The sequence below is a fragment of the Macrobrachium rosenbergii genome, chromosome 29 (assembly GCF_040412425.1).
Source record: "Macrobrachium rosenbergii isolate ZJJX-2024 chromosome 29, ASM4041242v1, whole genome shotgun sequence".
Lineage (NCBI taxonomy): Eukaryota > Metazoa > Arthropoda > Malacostraca > Decapoda > Palaemonidae > Macrobrachium > Macrobrachium rosenbergii.
This window is the reverse complement of record NC_089769.1, coordinates 16,173,471-16,193,402: the sequence shown is the minus strand read 5'-3', so window position 1 is coordinate 16,193,402 and position 19,932 is coordinate 16,173,471. Positions and strand designations below refer to the sequence as shown.

The window sequence follows — 19,932 nt, the reverse complement described above, 5'->3', positions numbered from 1 at the left end:
GAAGTGGAATTCCTTGGACAAAGGGTCAGCTACATATTAGAAAAAACAACTACTATATAATTGACAAGGAATGCCTAGTAATAGTACTTGCAGTTGAGATTCCATCTATATGGAGTGGATTTCATGATACCGACACAAGCCACCTGCTTACATACAAAGATGCAAGATTGAAAGTCCAAAGATCATGAGGTGGGCCACAGCATTCTACAGCTACAAGTTTTGAGTGGAGGGCATTACTGGAGGGATAAGCACTAGCAGAGATTACCTCAGCCTAGAATAATATTCTGAATCAGTATTTCATAAAGATGTACATTATTGAGGATGCTGTATACAACACTTGTCAAGATGTTAAAGTTTGATATATTTGGTTTTCTTCTGTTGAAATGTTCTAGTCCTCTGTAGTGTTGTGAGCAAGCCAGAATGTATGCAAGTCTCAAGTCACAAGTTATCATGTACAGCTATTTATCTTAGTTTCTTGAGTGTACATTAGGATAGTAGATTGTGTTTTTGATATAAACATTTTAGCATTTTCACTTTGTAAGTGATTCCACAATCAGCGAGAAGTCACTGTATTTGCCTTATGTGATGCATTGTTACATACGTACATGTACTGAAATAAACATTATATTTTTATATACAATACAGGCAGTACCTGGTTTACGACGGGTCCGGCTTACGACATTCCGAGGTTACGATGCTTTTCAGATATATTCATCAGAAATTATTTCCCGGTTTACGACGCATGTTCCAGAGTTACAACGCGTTGTATGCCGATCCGACGGAAGAAATATGGCTCCAAAACGGCAGAATAATAAAAATTTGGAGGTTTTTTTGATGAAAAACTCAATAAAAATGCATTTTACATCATTTCCAATACACCCAGAGCATTAAAAGTCAGGTTTTCTTAGGATTTTTGATGATTTTTCGGTTTATGACGATTTTCGGCTTACGACGCGGCATAAGAACGGAACCCCCGTCGTAAACCGGGGACTGCCTGTATATAAGATGAGGTTTAATTAGACATTGTACTGTATACAGACATAAGCCACTGCTCTTTCAAGACCTTACTACAACACAGGTAATTGTATAATATATAAACATTCAACTACTGTGTCCACACTGGATATGTACTGTCTTTTTTTCTCTTATTGCTATATGCCTTAAATGTAACAGCGTAACTGTTTACACAGCATTCACATTGTTTAAGAATCAAAAGTAATCTAAAGATGATTAATAGTATTGTACCTAATGTTTGTTTTTCGTATGAAACTACCCTACTCTGTTGGCTACACCATTTCATCTAAGAAACTGAATATACTGTCCACTAATTCTGAGATGGGGCGAGGGATTCATGGAACAAGTCCCCAAGAAGGTCAGGGAACAAATATAGTTTGAAACTACTACACTGTCTGACTGAATGTAAAGACTCTTACCTGATCCAATAAATACGGTGTACTTGGGGCAACCATCCATTCAGCAATAGCTTTGTTGTTACTACGAAAATATATCATTCCCAGTGCTAATGTGGCTCCTGGGGCAGTGACATCTATATTCATGCACTCTCCTTCCTAAAATCAGAAGATAATCGCTTAGCAATTTCTCGATATCTCCTGTCAACTTCATAATAAAATGTTCAAGATTTTGTTGGAATGAATACTGTGAACTGTCACTGCAACAACTATGATCATTCACACCAGACTACTTACTCAGAAACAAAAAGTGGAAGAGTTGACCAATGTCATTAATGAAACAATTCAATTATTGCCAAGCTTACTACTTACATATAATTCAAGACTAATATTTTCTGGAAAAACACTTTAATCAAAGAAAATAAATTTTAAGCCAAAAATAACCCTTTTAAATAATTTCAAAGTTTCTTTAAGCTCAGATAACACTGCACCATAAAACAATTAATGAAAAACACTGGTTGCTTGGCTCCAACATAAATATCTAAAAAGCTGCATGGGCTTCAGCCAAATAAAGGTTCACTCTCTGCATACAGCTAAAACACTGCTACAAGAGATCTGAAATGAGCTTTTCTCCAAATTACTCTTACACATCATAACAATTACAGAATTAAAATAAATACTATAAGCCTACCTTTATTTGGTAACTTGGTGACTTCTTCTCTTTACTTCCGAAAAGAGGTCTTTTGTGTCCTCCTTCGATGTAATGATACAATTCTCCTGCAATATTTAAATCGGTGAAACCTGCAGCTTCTCCACCCCTTCCGAAAAGTACTAACCCAAGAGCTAATCCTGCTGCCAAAGAATAAGATTCCCTATCATTTGAATTTTCCATTTCAGGTCCTGGTGGCCGTCCAATTTCTTGCAGAAGGACTTCTGCAATGTGACGATGTGCGGTGTCCTGATACACAAGCCCTACGCCAATTATAGCACCAACCTAATGATACAAATTTATAAAAATTATTAAATGAAAATTTTAAGGCTCTGAGTAAGAAAGAAAACTAAGATACAGTAACATATATGCAACTTACACAAAACATACATTGCACTGGTTTAACTATTTCCATATAATACAAGACATGCAAACAATGTCAGGGCCACAATTTGAATATTTGAAGGTCTGGAAAACTATGTAATGTCAAGCATAAATTGCATATGTAAGCCTTAATGCTAAAGACTTTAAATATATATATGGTTTGTTTTAATTTACAAGAGCATTTCTCTACACTAAACCTTCACCTCAACTTGAATATGTGTTTAAAATTAGCTGCAGGGTGGAGTAATCACAGGTAATTGCTAAGGCTGAAGTTTAACATAAGGAATTCTATGAAACTCTAGTTCATGTCCATAAACAACTGCATGACAGCTGATGTAAAAATGTGTTGTGGAGACGACAGATGAATACTGAGGAGAAAAAAGTTGTCCCAGCAGCAAGAAAAATGTTTATACAGTACTTTTTAAAGATATTGCATCACAATAACTAATTGACAACCTAAAGAAAAAAAAAGCTGTAAAAAGAATCATGAATTTATTAAGAACTGGACTTAGGACCAGGTTGTGGCTTAAGGCCCTTTTGAATGCTTGTTTCTCACCACAATTTTTCTTATTTTCTTAAGTTTATAACTCAGCTGTGGTCTATATAGGGTGCTCTAAAAAAAAATGGCCAGAAAAATGGTGTTAAGGTTTTGAAAACTTCAAACACCACAGCAACTTTGCTCGTGGATAACACAAAAACTTATGGCATTTAGATTTCAGCTGGTGCACTGGCACCTCTGCTTAACATGGGGGGAAGAGGGGGAGGTGTTTGATTTATCCGTCCCAAAAAGTAATAAAATCTTTCATGTAACAGAAGAGTTCTATACACCCTACATGATTTCCTAGAGCTAACTCTCATAGCTTACATTTGCAGCAATTCCTGTCTAACTGACATTTTGTAATTACCATTGTTTAAAATAATTTATTTAGCATTCTATTTCAGATATATATGCAATAGAAACTGGTTTTAAAAAACATACAATACAGTATAGCCTACAGAAATGTAACCAACTGTAATAGTTCTACCTGGTTATGCATAAAAGATTTGCAAAATACACAAAACTCGTACAAATATTTTAAAAACTATATACACCATCTCATTTTAATGTAAACTGCAAAACATTACACTCATTGTGAATTGCCTCCCACTTCCCCCCCTCTCTCAAGTTCAGTATTTTTGTTAATATTTAATGCAGTACAGTCTTCTTCTCAGCTTAGCCCAGTTTCTATACGGGGTCACAGTACAGTACTGTACCTAATGCAGTACAGTACAGAACTGTACCTAATACAGTAATGTAGTGTTTACATACATACATTTTTCAGTCTGTGTATGCATAAGTGTGCATATGTACACATGCATTGCATTGAAGTAAACTATGTACTGTACTTACTATGTGTTAGCTCATTTCTGTCAAAATTTTCCCCCCCAAAAATTTAGCATTTCTCCTTCTCTATATCTCTCTCTGGGGTTTTCTTTATACTACTCACATTTTTTAAGGGATATTAACTTCATCATAACTTGGAGTAAAATGTAGCGATACACGTGGGGGAGACTGAAAGAGTCAATGGACTGACACAGACATTCAAATGACTGTTCACAGACTGAAATTTACCTATAATTGACAAATGAAATGAGAATATTTGTGTTCATTTAATAATTTTCAATATACAATTAATTAACAGCATACATATGCTGTCGTTGATAATGTAGTGAAAATCACTGAGTTTAAAGGTATAAGTTGTCAGTTCATCCGTCAATCACACGTAAATGCACTTCCATGAGCAACTGTATGAATGTCTGTTTGTTTATTACATCTCTCTGTCTCTATCTTTTGCACTGCATGCAAACTGAACTTTCATGAACAATCATATAAATGTCAGTCTGTTTTCTCTCTCCCTCTCTCTCTATCTCATTGCGATTGGTTATTTCATCCGTATGTTTCTGTTTGTGAAGACGCCAAACGTCTCGCCATTTCACATATATTATGCTACTGCATTGTATTCATTAATCTGTCTCGAATCTCAGCACTTCTCCTGTGTTGGTGAGGGTGAGAATGCCAAGTCATCTACCAACTTACACCCAGAGAGTAATTCCAGTGTGATGCTTAAAAAAATTCTCTACGCTTAAGGACATATGAACCATCTTACTACATAATCATACAAGGAGCCCTGACTCTTATACAGTCTACAGTATATGGGATGAGGATGTCTTTTGTGGAAATAAATTTCACAAATTTGTGGTGAAAGCATCTTATAACCCACAACTATCTTTCCTTTCTATAATCCTATGTCTTCTCCACAACAAATATGTACATCAGTTTACATTAGACTCTTTGTTGTTTGACGTGATTAATTTTTATCAGATTTTCCTATATTTACTCAAATTTAGTAAAAACGAAAATAAAATCATCAAACAAAATGACCTACACGTTAAGTTCCTTTTAGAGGCTTTCTATCTACTCCTCCACAACAGAGAGTTATTACTTATATTTGAAAAATTAATTTTATTAATGACAATAGCTAACCAATTTCAAGAGAGAAAAAATACAATACCTGCACAGTGTGTGGGACATCTAGCTCTGTGGATGTTGGGGGCAGAAGACACTCTAAATGGACACTAAGTAATTTTGTGGTCTGAATATCCATTGTGCCTCTCTTTGCGACTGATATACCAAGGAGCAAGCCCACACTGGTCATTTCATGGCCTCGCTCAAGATAATCGTGAATGTTTACTGTAGCCAAATTCCTGAGATGCCCATTCAGTCCAAGGGCCATTAAAAAGCCAGCATGTTCAGTAGGACTATCCAGTGAACCTTTAAGTTTATTGTAAACAATCCATGTTGAATCAATTTCACCACAGTTTGGAGCAATTTTAAGGCCAGCAGCTACTCCATTATGGAAATGTGGCCACATATCCATATTAGGGGGTACTTCAATACTTGAGAGGTCAATGGCAGTACCTCGAGGTGGAGCTTTGCCCGAGAGATTAAGCTTGGGAATGGGCAGGGTTTCTGTCATGACAGGTGCAGTAGAAAAGAGAGTAAACATTCCTCGACCAACTGGTAATGACATTGTCCTAATACAAAGGGCATAAAGATGTCGCTCCTGTTCTTCTAAGAAGTCATGGTCTGACACTTCTGGACGCTGTGTAATATTTATTGTAACTGCACGAGAAGAGCACAGCATGTGGCGCACTTCTGCTACGCGCTGATCTTCTCGCCACCTAAGCTTTAACATGTCCATGTCCAGTGTTTCCATTCCATCTTCCTCATCCTTCAATTGCTGGGACACTTTTTTGACTTCTTGCACTGAATCAGGATCTCTCTGACACCTCACTTTAATATTAAACGGATCTTTACTTTGACCAGTATTTTTGGTGGCTGCTTCTCTTTGAGCAACAAGATCAGGCCTATGAATCAAGTGATAGGCTGATGCTGGCCAGTCCTGAGGAGGGTACATACGACACATATGCTGGGCATTCATCAACAGAAGAGAGACACCAGGTGAAAGCAGCTGAATGTCACGCACAGTCAATCCAAGCTGATCAGTCAAGAGAACAATTTTTTCATGAATGTTTGACTGCCTTTCCTCCTTACACAGCAAATCCATTATTATTTCTGTTGTATTAAGCTGTCTTTGTCCACTGGGATTGAGACGTAGTAAGAAACGTTCAAAAGGAATGCCCTGCAGAGAACAATTTGCTGCAGCTAAGCAATATAACAATACCAGATTTCTGGTTGTAGTGCATACTTCAGGAATGTAAGGAAATGGTTCAACTTCAATGCCTCCCATAATTGTATACAAATGTCCAAGTACATGGGGAGGACACTCAGTGTAGTATGCAGGAATAGTTAAATTCTGTATTTCTTCTAAAGGAACCTGAGTAGGAGCACCATTTAAAGGGCATATAGTAGGAAAATCTTTCCAGTAGTGATGGAGATACTGACCTGCCCGCATATCTGAAGCCAGCTGATGTAAACATGTTACCAATAAACTACAAAATTCCCAGTGGAGAGTATTAAGTTTAAAATCCTCATACACCAAATGAAGAGCAAATAAAATTGATGGAAGATGGGAAAATAAGGGCGCTTTAATATTGGCTGTTGCCTTACAATCATCCTGAGGCTTCCGCAACACCCCGACTCGCTGTAATCCAAGTATCTCGCTTAATGTATTTCCAGCTGCCATATGAAAGGCTGACGATAACATATATTCCCAGTCACTGTCTGAGCCACTTTCAGCAGCACGGAATTTCTTTGTAGCAACTAAGGGGCTGCAGGAACCTGAAGTTTCGACTGGGCACGACGTTAATGCAAGCTTATCTGTGTCGTAGCCCATCATTGAAAGCAGCATCATTGAGAACAATGTCCACTCACTTTGTGGAGAAAAATCCCCTGACCCTGGAGCATTCCTTGTTGCATACCACTTATTCATCAACAGGAGCGCACTCTCTCGAGGAAGGATATACTGAAGTGCCCCCAACGCTTGTTTAACAATTGGGGATGAGGTCACTGCTGGTAAAGTTATTCTATACAGTATTCCACTGGCATGCTCTAAGGTTACTCTATAATTCGTTTCATCCCTCAAGGATACAATGGCAGAGGAGAGGGGCAAGCCAGGATCATCCAATAAGGAGCCCTCAAGTGCAGACTTTTCTGTTATTACAGGAGATAATCCCAAATCAAACTTTGGATCAACAGCAGAAGCTGGTCGGCTAGAAGTGAGGAGACTGTGCCTACTGTAAGGTGGAGTAGATGGGCTCTGCAAGCGAGATGATATGTTGAGTGATGAAAAGTCTTTAAACAAAGAAGAATTGAAAAGGGGCACGCCACTCAGGTTCACACGGCATACGTGAGACACGCCAGTATACAAGGAGAGGCTGCCACCCCCATCAACCACAATCATCATTCTCAAAGCTTTGATAGGTAAAGCATCTTTGGCTGGAATGCATGATATAGACCCAAATATAAGACTGCAATGATCATTGGAGTATTCATACTTGATGCATCTCAACATCCCAGCTTGAGTTAACATCAAGCACATGTATTTCTGGCCAACACTGCTTTCTGTTAAGAATGCCTTTGTAGCACGAGCAGAGGAATGATCAGTCCACACATGGTCTAAGCAGATATCTGGGACAAGAGGTTCACTCTCTATTAAAGATTCATTAGATAATGATGGATACATTGAACGTGGCGAATACAAGGGACCGAGAGAACGACCTGGTGATGAAGGCGAGCTGAGAAGACGAAGATTTTGGCCTCCAAACAATGATGGTGACTGGGTACGGCTGAGAAAGAAAAAGCAAAACGCTGACAAACAAAACTGTTTGCAATCAACTATGTTATATCTTACATCTCAAAAGATCTAAAGGCTCAAGGGCTCTCTTTAGTACAAGTACTATAAATCTTTTATAAGTGAAGCCATCTGATGAACCATATTTCTGTTACATAAAAGAACCATCCCAAGATAAAAATATTGTATAGGAGAAAAACAATGTACTATAAAATACAATACATCAGCCTGTAACACTGCTATGATGCTATTAACCCTTACAGGACAGGCTAAATATACATTAAGCACAACCCCAGACCAGGCAAACTTATGGGTTGGCTAATTTAAGAAAAAAATACATCAATGGAAAGAGGAAGATATGAAAATGCACTTGGTGCAAGAAAAAATCCTAAAAAATTTTCTGTATCTTCCACGGGAAGTTGTAAGTGAATATTTACAACTGTCTTTCATGACACTCATAAAAATATGCTGAATTTTACAAAGTTATACAAGTTTTTCTAATAGTTTTTAAAATTTTATTTTGTAAAATTACAATTACAGCTCACACAATATCATAACAGATAAGAACTAAAATCAGTAACAAATTCTGAGTATATATGTTGTAAAATATTTACGCGATTTACTGTGATGGGGAGATGTACTGTAGTACCTTTTTGTGAGGTATACATGTTTTATCTAATATTTCTTTGCACTTTACTCTGCAGAATTACAATTATAGGTGAACTACTATCATAAAAGATAAGAACTAAAACCAACAGCAAACCCTGGATATATTTAGGAGCAAAATAAATAAAAAGGTGTCCTGGAGCTACAGAGAGGCAGCACATTCCCCCATGAAATCTCATGGCACACTGATCTACCTTGAGTCCCTTACTGAGCTACTACAGTTGCCTTAAGTCATTTATGGCCCAATGAAGTGATATGAACATTTTTCCTGCTAAATTCATCCAAAACAGTATGGTGCGCAATATTCATACTCATAAGAGGTAGACCGGCGTTCATTCAAAACCCGTTATAGTTCCTCACCTGATCAAGCCCATCCAGTAAGGGTTAATTATCCATTAACAAGAACATTTCCACACAAGCATAGACTGTACATGCACAAGTGATAAAAAGAAAAATATGTTTATGGCAAAGTTGCATGGCATCTAAATTATATGTAAAGGAGGTACAGTACAACTTCTAAAAAAACACACCTTTCTTAAGGCCAAGCACCACAAATTTGTAACAAAGAAGTATCCAAACAAGACTAAACTTAAGTCTGTTACACTCAAGCTGATAACCCATTTGAGAGAAGAAAGTGAACGGACTTCAACAACATTATTATACATTCAAGTTTACTTTTTGTTATGAAATTTAAAACATGAAACACTGAATCAGCAACCTTGATGTATCACTTTTCAAAGTTCTTGTAAAAAACCACTACTAAATATCAAACTATATATTAAATCATAATCCTGTAATACAAAATGCCACTATGTTTGAAAAAATACCCAGTTGGAAATAGGAAAAAAAAATAAGTTCATATGACAGTCTGCAGCAACATAAAAACAAGCAAGTACTCTCACATCATACAAATAACAGGCTGCTAAGGAAATACAACAGAATTTACTAAACAGAAACATAAAATTCATAAAAGAAGAGATGCAAAATTTGTTCCCGTAAGATTAGATGGACAAGAGAAGCAAATAGGCAATCAAACCGAATAATTTAATGAACTCAATATGCTGTTTTCCAAACAAAACACCTTCAAATCTGCTCTATGGACATCTGCAGACCATCTATAAACTTGTCCCTCCCTACTAATCTATGCACAGTGGCAGTACTGTCAAAACAGACTTGGTTAATGTTAGTACTATATTTGGTTTGCATGTATTACAGGTTCTACAACCTACAAAAACAAAAGAAATTACTAACATACCTCAAGGTTGCCATATGACTCTTAGGAGACTGTGAGAAGGGGGTTTTTGGAGTAGTCAGTACATTTGTATACACATTTGATCTTGTTCTTAGTGATGTTGGAGTTACTGACATTGAGGTCATTGGGCCACCTGGAGAACTTTGGCGTGATTGACACTGCGATGGTGAGTGAGAGTTAAACTGGCCCGACGAAATCATATTTGAAAAGAGAGCTGATGCTGAAGTGCTGTTATGACTAGATTGTAAATTACTTTGCAGCACAAGATTATTTTCCTGTAAAAATAAAGCTACTTCACTTGAGTGTTCTTTTTCAGTGTACATCCATCAAAGAAATTCAGTGAATAATCAAGACTGACAGTAACTGGCCAAACTGAAATTCCAAGCACCATTTGTACAAACTTCAATCAATCCTTTAAATCTGCTTGTCTTAAGTAAATTACCATCTCCATTTTACTCAAGTTTATGAAACCTGGCAGGTCTCTTCAAATTTTGTCTTCATTTTCTATTGTTAGTAACTAATCTTGACATGAATTGTATTCAAGAGAACATAGAAATTAGGAACACTGATAACCCTGAAGTTCAGTATCAAAAACACAATGTTTTATCTTGGATCTCAAACAATGTTTCACTTGCTTCCCTTCTAAACTGATCTGATAATGAAATTCAGTCTCTTATCTATGACAACTGTCTTGGTAGTTTATTAACCATATCATTTATTTGGTATATCATAAAATACCAAATTTTGAAGATAATTTGTATTTTTTTTCTAGATACACAAAACCTTTATTCTTTTCTAATAGGGGTATTCCTTGTGTGTGCTGGATATAACTGTTGAAGGTTGATAAAAGGTGGTTAACTGGTGGCAGGTGAGTGGTAGGGTGCTGTCCACTCACCCATTGGCATCAGGGACTGTTTGGGGAAGGATGAAATGGGTCTAGGATAAAATACAAATTATCTTCAAAATTTAGTATTTACTATATTCCTACAAAATTACAAACCATCTTTTATATATGTGATGCTCCTAACACAGAAGGGTCACTTTACAGAACTTATTTACACTATTATGAAAACTTGAGGATCAAGTAAGGTTGGTTGCAAACCTCTTGAAATTAGTGCTTACAGTAAAAGACTGGCAAAACATTCAAACATGCACCCAGAAATGTCAGTATTCCAGTTGTGAATATGAAAAGGGAAAAGCTGATCCCTGTAATCTTCTCCACAGCCTGGGACAGATATACAGAGGTTGAAGCATTTGCTGGACTGAATGATGGGTGTCACCTGTGCCATACACTGTCGAGTCTCACAAGGCACCAGGCATAAGAGACATCAGGCAAGTCCCACACAAGTCCCAAAATCAGTCCATACTTGGCACTAAATGCATGGCACTTTTGTCACACCTGGAAAGAATTGCTGCACAGTGCAATGTCCCTACTAGGCATGAGAAGAAAGTGACAGAATTATTAGCATAGATGGATTCAACCACAAAATCTGGATCACCATGGATGCCTTTCCAGTGCCACAAAGAACTGAGAAATAAACTAAAACCCTACCAGTGGCATCAGAGATAGTATTGGACACAGAGCATGCCGCACATACAATGCACAGAACATAGCCACAAAAATTTCTAGACCATGATTTTTGTGGTCTGGGATTATTCCTGAGCAATGGAACCCTGGATGTATAAGCAAGAAGTCTCTTTTCCCTTGGGATGGCACCAATCAACATGCAAGTATGTCCTGTACTAACTAGAGCTCCTGTCAGAAGTAACAACCAATAAGCTTGGTACCTAGCAAACAGTACAGCTCTACAACAGATAGCAACCAAGAACCACCATGGGAGCTGGTAGTCAGCATTCCCTCTAATCATGGTCAACGTCCCTTGGATCCAAAGGTACTGTGCATACAGCCATGAACTGAAGACATTGAAACAGACTGTGAATGATCTGTGCACGAGTCAAAGATTTGGTCCTGGTACTGTGTAATGGTCGGGCATTCACTGTGGATAAACATGCATAATGTAATACAAGCACAAGAGCAGAGTTTGAGCACCAATACTTCATGAGCACATATAGCGTTCAACCATGTGCAGCATACAAGTACAAGGTGTACAAGCACAGGTACTGAATGTGCAGAGCATAAGTAAGAACATGCAGTTGAAGTCACTGTAAGAGTACTACCCATCCTGAAGACGACCCAAGATTGTAACTTATATGACTCCAATGAATCTGAAGGAGAGGTATTGCAGTCACGCCCATTCTTTCCAAGATACCAGTAGCACTGCACAGGAAGTGTGCTAATAACTGATCTGCAAAAGGATTAGTACCAACATGTGGCTGGACCCTAAATGGAATTCACTGGATGAATTTCTGTCACAGTGTGACTTTCCTAAAGGGAATCTTGTAGATGGACATGCATGAGGCTTCAAGACTGACTGATCACTTCTCCCAGAGCTCAGTTCCTGAGAGGTGAAAGACCAACTTTCCTCCTACATAAAAAATAATGCTAAACAGATGAAGGAATGACAGAGGGGAAGACACTGAAGACAGGAGAGGGTAGAAAAACATTTCCAACTCTCACACTACATTCTTTCATTCAGTCACCTATTGCAACAACAAAGACATGCAAGTTAGATCTGGTTTTTATGAAATTTAGACTGTCAAGCCAAGCACTGGGGTACTGTTGGCCATTCAGTGCTTAAGACATTGAAAAGAGGGAGTTGGAGTGGTTGGATAGAAAGACAGAGATCTAGAAAATAAAGGAGATCCAATACAAGGGTCTAAAGGTGGGACTGGGAGAAAACCCCAACGCTGTACTATGAAGTAATAGTCACAGAGAGGTTGGAAGCAAGACTGGACAAGAAAGCAGGAATGGAGGTAAAGTAAAAGGCTAAAAAATGGTGCAGCTAGAGGCCCAAGGGGTGCTGCAGATACCCTTTAGTAATGCCTACAAAGCACCATGTGAGGTGCACTGATGGCACTGCCTCCCCTACGAGGGAGGACCCATAGGACTATAAGAATTTGGGGTCTTGATTACAGCCAGAAGGTCCCTCGTTAATTCTCCAAAAACGGAATCTGTAAAACATAATTAATGACAGTTCCATGGACAAAAACAATTAGGGCAGAAGACATCGTGTACTGAAGTCCATGATCATCGTCTCAGTGTTGTTCAAGGGGTGCTGAACTCCCAAACACTGACTACTACAATGGAAGGTCAGAAGTATTCATCCTGTATGAGGAAAAATGATACCCAGGCACAAGCAAGATCCTTTCTTAATCCTTCACAATCCTCCAAAAACATAAGGGATGCATGAGCACACATTACATTCGTAGACAGGAGGGCACTTTCGTAGCACAAACACTGGGGGTCTTTCACACAGACCGCCCAACAAGGAGGGAAGCAATCTGTCAAAAACTTCATGGCTAAACAACAGCTTCTCAAGGAGTTCTGGTCCCAGTTAAGTAAATGAAGACCGTTACATCCTCTACAAAAGAAATGAATGCTCCAGGGATATCCCAAAGGGTAACACCAAGGTCAAGTCTTCTGACTTCCCCCTCCTTTTTTCAGTGGTCCAAAAATCAAGTTTACAACAACAATCCTGTAAAACGAGCAATTTATGAGACTTCTCGCAACTACCACTTTGCTTCTCTAGCATATGAATTAAAGTCTTTCTGTATCAAAAATCATGCAACTGCTACAATACAGAGAACCTTAAGGCTTCATATACTCATATCTCAAAGATAAAGGTTGCCACAAAGAGAAACACAACTATATTATTAATATCACTGTCCAGTATGCCTTGCATTCTTAACAATCACCAAGCACAACAACAATACTGTACTGGGTATTAATAATGTTACACTTCACAGTCCAGTTGGGAACCATGAATGCACACACAATGCAGACATCTTCACTCAATGGCAGCTCAACAAAAAGTGCTGGGTTACAGAAGGTGAGAGTGGCTAGTACCTCACTACTTGTCTATCTCCCACCAATTACCATGTACAAAGCTTCTATGCATGTTGCCAGTTTGCACTGGGGGATACTCCCATATGAAAGATGAAGGTTATTATTCTTGCAGCAGCAAATCATAATTAAAAGGGCATATCCTCATAAAACAAAACAAAAAAATCTGTATCTTTGCAACTTCCTAAAGATAAAACCCATTCACTTTCTCATTCTAGAAGCTTTCATACTAAAATGGAAAATTCATCAACTACTTTATGACCAAAATATTCACACAACTTGTGCGGCAGACCTACCTCTGTAGTAGCACGACGAACTTTCCAAAATGTATGTGTATTGTTGCTTGAATTGTATAGGATACAGAGAGATGGATCTCCAGAAACAAAGACAACCTGCTGAGTCAAATCATTCATAAATACAGTCCCTCCAGATCCGCTGTAACCTGCAAACGATGAAACCAAATATAAAAATTTAAGAAATTCATGATACTGTCCTAGTACATGCTGGAATAAAACTTCAGTTTTAGAGTTTTTCCTTGTTGCCGTTATCTTATCAAGGGTTACTTACAACTGTAATGAATATAGTATTAAGTAGGTACTTGTGCCCTCTGTGGGTCATGGGGCACTCAATTCAAAAAATGAATTTTTCAGTACAGTACTTTAAAACCTCTTTTGTTACAACCTATAATTTACATGAACCACGTGTTAAATCATTCCCTTGCACTGTCTGGCTTTGACCAAAGATAAGAAAATTCAATTTGTTTTCACACAAAAAACAGATTTTTTCTAACATAAAATTCACGAATTCAAGTGAGTCTGATTAGCTTCTTTGGAACTGGAATACAGGCAATCCCTGGTTATCGGCAATCCAGTTTTATGGCACTTGTCTAGCGACGAAAATCTGCAATTTTCGGTGGTGAAAATTGCTGATTTCCGCTTATCAGAGCTGATAATTGGGCATTGGCGCCGATAACCGGAAATCGGTGATAAGTGCCGAAAATCGCCAATTTTTGGTTATCACGCAACCCCCGCCAATAACGAGGGACTGCTTGTATGAGATTCAGGCCTGATGCCAAGCGCTGGGACCTATGAGGTCATTTAGCGCTGAAAGGAAAATTGAGAGTAAAGGAGGTTTTGAAGGTGTGTAGGGCCCACACGTGGACCCTACTCACACTACATCGTGCTGGCCATTATCTGGTGACAATGACCCCACGAACCAAACATGCAGATGAAAGAAATACAGCATCTCTCATGCGACTATTGTACATCTATCAGCATTATTATTATTATATTGTCCTATTTCATGTACTGTTACCACTGTATGTATTGCACTGCCAGCTTTCCAACCATATATGTATGAACTTCAGTCTGATATCCTGTACCACTTTATATGTATATTTCTCTCTGTTAGTTAACAAACAAATCCTTATACTTAATCCCTGCTTCTACCTGCCTGAGGTCAGAAGCTACATTTCGGCCCGCACGAGCCCTTGACCTGTGTGTATGTTCTGTGAATAAATTAGTAAGCTTTGAATTCCAAACCTTACTCGTACCTCCCCTCACATTGGTGACCCGCAGAAATGCCTGACCAAGCCAGCAACAACGATACCAGCCTTACCAATGAAAACTTCGCCGCCACCTCCATACGCCTACTGCCATTCACACCACGCAACCCAGAGGCATGGTTCTTCAAGGTGGAAACAATCTTCCACAAAAAGAAAATCACCTCAGCAACACGCAGAGCAGATGCCATCCTCGAATTCCTGCCGCATGACGTCTTCAAGCAAATAGCAGTATGGCTCAAGGAACTACACGCCCCCCATCACTTACGAACTGCTGAAGGATCAGCTAAAGTCATCCTTCAGCATGCCACCTGCCCAGAGAGCCAGGAAGTTCCTCTACCAAGTAAGGGCACCCATGAGACGAGTGATCATCGCAAGTCTATAAGCAGCTAAGGTGGCTCATCATGCTGCCCACCATGGATGGCCAACCCGAGTCATCCTTGGAACTCGTGAGGGAGGTACAGTACTCCTCACAAAACTTCCCCGCCAAACAGCAGCAGCCATGCCCATAGAAGAATTCCTGAGTCTGGTCGACGAAGTGCAAACAAACCAAAAATAGCAGATCCCTCAGAGCCAACAGCAGCAGCAGAACCATGTTGGACCCAGCAGACAACAGACACGGAATCCGACAGTGACCCAGAGGGGCTAGCCGCCCCCATTTCCAAAAGAAACTTCCCCAAGCAAGTCATCAAGGGAAGACCAAGCATAAAAAAGATGAACCACCAGAGAACATATGTTTTTTCCATTGGAAATTCGGAAAGGAGGCCTGAAGGTGTGAGAAAGGCTGCCTGTTGTCAAAAAACATGCAATATGGTCGCACACGTGACCCAACCATACTAACGTCAGCGGTGAGCAGACCGGTTGCCTCATAAGAGGAGCAGTGCCTGCCCACCACTGTCTTTCTTCCAGATACAAATGGAGAGGTTCCACATGCTTCTTCACGAGAGACAAAAGATCTGACACGGAGTTCCTCGTGGACACTGGAGCAAGCAGATCATTAATCCCAGCCAGCCCAAATGAATGAATAAACCCCGCTCCCCACACCAACCTCCAAGTATCAACCGCCAGCAGAGCACCACTTACAATGTATGGGAGGCGGGAGATGGAAGCAGCTTTCAATGGGAAAGAATACAACTGGACTTTCATCATGGCAGATGTGGTGATGGCTTTGTTAGGAGCGGATTTCCTAACAGCACACAACCTGCTAGTGGACATAGCATCAAAACAACTGATTCCAAGAACATTGCTGACACCACCTCTTCAACAGCCAAACAGACACCACCACCATACCATCAACGAGTCAACGAATGCAACTAATATGCTCAATTGCAACAGCCAGCCCACCGCCAGAAATGCGGCAACTCCTACAAGAATACGAAGAGGTATTCAAGGATGACCCGAAGCATGACTTAACCAAGCCAACAAAACATAGCATCCAGCATCACATAGAAACGGAAGGTCCTCCGATCCACTCACATTACAGACGTTTGGCCCCAGAGAAGCTCGCCTACGCCAAGCAGGTGTTTAAAGAAATGGAAGAAGCAGGAATAGAGTAAACCTCCATATTCGCGGGAATGTGTTCCAGACTTTCCAGCAAATACTTGGACGAAAGAAATACAGCATCTCTCATATGACTATTGTACATGTATCTCCACTATTATTATTGTCCAATTTCATGTATTGTTACCACTGTATGTATTGCACTGCCAGCTTTCCAACCATGTATGTATGAACTTCAGCCTGATATTCTGTACCATTTTATATGTATATTTCTCTCTGTTAACAAACACAAATGCTTTTACTTAATCCCTGTTTCTACCTAAGGTCAGAAGCTACATTTCGGCTCATGGGGCCCTTGGCCTGCGTATATGTTCTGTAAATAAATTAGTGTGAACTCCGAACCTTACTCATACCTGCCCTAACAAGTGTAACAGGAGGAAAACCTCACAGTTGCACTATGAAACAATTGTTAGAAGAGGATTGAAAGTAAGATGGAAGAAAAAGGATATGAACAGAGTTACAGTAAAAGGAATGAAAGGGGTTGCAGCTAAGGGCTGAAGGGATGCTGCAAAGAACCTTAAGTAATGCCTACAGTGCATAATGCACCTCCAATGGATTAGCTTCTTAAAAGGGCAAGACTTGTGTGGTCAGTGAATTTTCAGATGGGATGCTGCAGAGGTGAACTGCTGAATGATGGCTAAGAATGTCAAAATAGTCAGATCTCATGAACTCTGACATTGACCTTGGATACTTAGGCATCAGGAACATTACATGATTTGAGAATCATCTTCCTCAATCAAAAAGAAAAGGGTCCTTACAAACTTGAACTTATATGACAGATGCTAAGAACAATAAGCAAGACTGTAAGAATATCAGAAAAATAAAACACCAGGTGCTCTCTGCCGGAAAGACAGAATATTTTGAAACTATTGCAAGAGATGATGACTATCCCGGACACATAATGGCCAAGTGGGATGGATCTTCTTTTAGACTGTATAATTAACACTGTTAACAGTAGGACAGACAATTGTACATTCAAAGAATAGTATATAACCAAAATGAATTACCAAGTCATATAAAATATGAATGAAGTAACTCTAAGCCACACTAACGAGCTAACACCTCATTATTTACTTAAAGCTAAGTACTAAACCTAACTATGGTAAGTGGCACAAAAATGATACCAAGGTTACAAAGTACCAAATTTCATGGAAAAACACTGGATTACTGTTAACAGCTGCATGGAAGCCATGTTCTCAGCAAAACAGTGGTATAATTATTTACGATTAACACTTGCTAACCACTAGGCCGGTGAGCCAGACGACAGGAACTGGCAATGGATAAAAACCTGCTAGGGTATAAAAACCAATTGTATCACCAATATTAAGAGAAACTGAAAAGATGGGAAAAGTGAATTAGAAGAGGGATACTGTACATGGATTAACGAGTGAGAAATACCAATGAATACAGGCCACTGCAGTGAAGGATACTCCCTTAGGGGAATTCTACTTGGCTGCTGACAGCACTGCAAGCACAAAAGATGTGCGGCTCAACGTGGGTCATGCTTCAACCTACAACTGATCTGTTTGGTAGAAAAAACAACCTAAATGGGTACAGGAGTGATGGAAAGGGGATAAAACAAATTCCCTTTTCCGACTACTTGTTCATGTGACATGCAATGTATGGTAGGACATGACAAAATTGGTGACAATGAACAACTTCATTGAAATCTACTATGTAACCGATAGCCTTGCATCAAGCATACTTGGATATGTAAAGATAACTGAATTGACCTGGATGAGGCATGCAGGAATACAGTGGCAGTATACAGTATAGGTGAGGGAAACAGGGCTGATTACAGCACTGTAGTTAGTTAGTTATAAATGAGGTCTGGTTAAACAAATCATTTATAACTAACTAACTACAGCACTTAGCAAAGAATGTGAAATATATAAGATTATTTACCTTATGATATGTACCAATCTCACATGCTCTTTGTATGATAGTCAATCAACTGTGCTGCCTGTATATACCTACAGAGTACATACCCATTTTTTTGGGGCACCCTTTGTAATTAGTGAGCACAGTACTCTGCATCACATAACCCCCCTGAACATCCTTCAATACCACTGTGCTACACATTATATACTACTCTGTCTTACTTTGTACATGGCATAACATTATTTATTCACTGTAAATTAATGCTAAAACCATTCTGCATAACAATATTACCTAAGCAAAGCTTTAAATATGCATATCATGTATAGAAATATGAACTAAACTACCTGTCTGTAATATAAATATTAATTAATATCTATTATTCTCAAAGCATGATAAAAACAAACCCAACCTCCAACCATCTGTTGAATAATAAGACAAGAAATTATTTTAAGATACAAAATGGTTCTCTTTCCTCTTTCTATAATCCAGCCTGCCTTTTGTAAACGATGGTGTAACTTACTAGTTTTACTCAACAAAGGATTGATTTCATCTAAAGGATGTAGAAGACTGAAGAGCAATGGAAGTCTCTCTCTCTCGGATTTAGGTGAGGCAATTTCAGAGGCAGGCACCTGACGTTCCAGAACAATTCCATACTTACATGGCCAAACTTTTCTGACCTGTAAAAAACTCTACATTAATAAAATGTTGCAGGAGTTGCTTCGATTTCTGCATTTTAATATTAATACTGTACCCACATTAAACTTTTATTTCTGCATGTACAACAAGAATGAAGACTTTCAAACCATAATTGAACTTTTATTTGTTCTTGCAATATTAAGTTAGTTTTGAACTGAATTTCACAAGTTCTGTTACTGTGATAAAATCAGTAAATGATTATTACCTATATTGGTAACTGATCTGTTTCATCAGAGACCCATTACAATACTTTTAACTTATCCTATTCGTGTATCTGAGTTAATCCTAGGAAATCCAAATCTAACAAAAGTCCTAATAGCCCTTGGTGGCTGGCACTTGTGTAATGGTTCCCCCACTTACCCAGTAGCTATCTCACTTCTTGTTTGTCTGTTGGTTGGTGAAAACGTTCCCAAAGTCTTGGCTGTCAGAATTACCTTTGTCATTTATTACAGGTTTCATTCATCTTCAATTTAGCAAATAATATAATCAATAACTTTCATGTATGCCATGACAATTATTGTACCATCATGTGTCAAGCAAATTACTTCAGGTTGGT

At 38.8% G+C, this 19,932-nt stretch overlaps 1 protein-coding gene across 1 annotated transcript in view; it reads right to left on the bottom strand.

Annotated features, from left to right (window-relative positions):
* Positions 1-19,932, bottom strand: part of shtd (shattered) — a 59,266-nt gene that overhangs the window by 24,285 nt on the left and 15,049 nt on the right. The window contains exons 5-10 of the mRNA XM_067131155.1: positions 19,201-19,357; positions 13,975-14,120; positions 9,718-9,989; positions 5,055-7,791; positions 2,101-2,403; positions 1,434-1,568 (exon numbers count right to left, since the gene is read on the bottom strand). Coding sequence (XP_066987256.1) covers positions 1,434-1,568; positions 2,101-2,403; positions 5,055-7,791; positions 9,718-9,989; positions 13,975-14,120; positions 19,201-19,357 — 3,750 coding nt within the window. The remainder of the gene's footprint in view (positions 1-1,433; positions 1,569-2,100; positions 2,404-5,054; positions 7,792-9,717; positions 9,990-13,974; positions 14,121-19,200; positions 19,358-19,932) is intronic.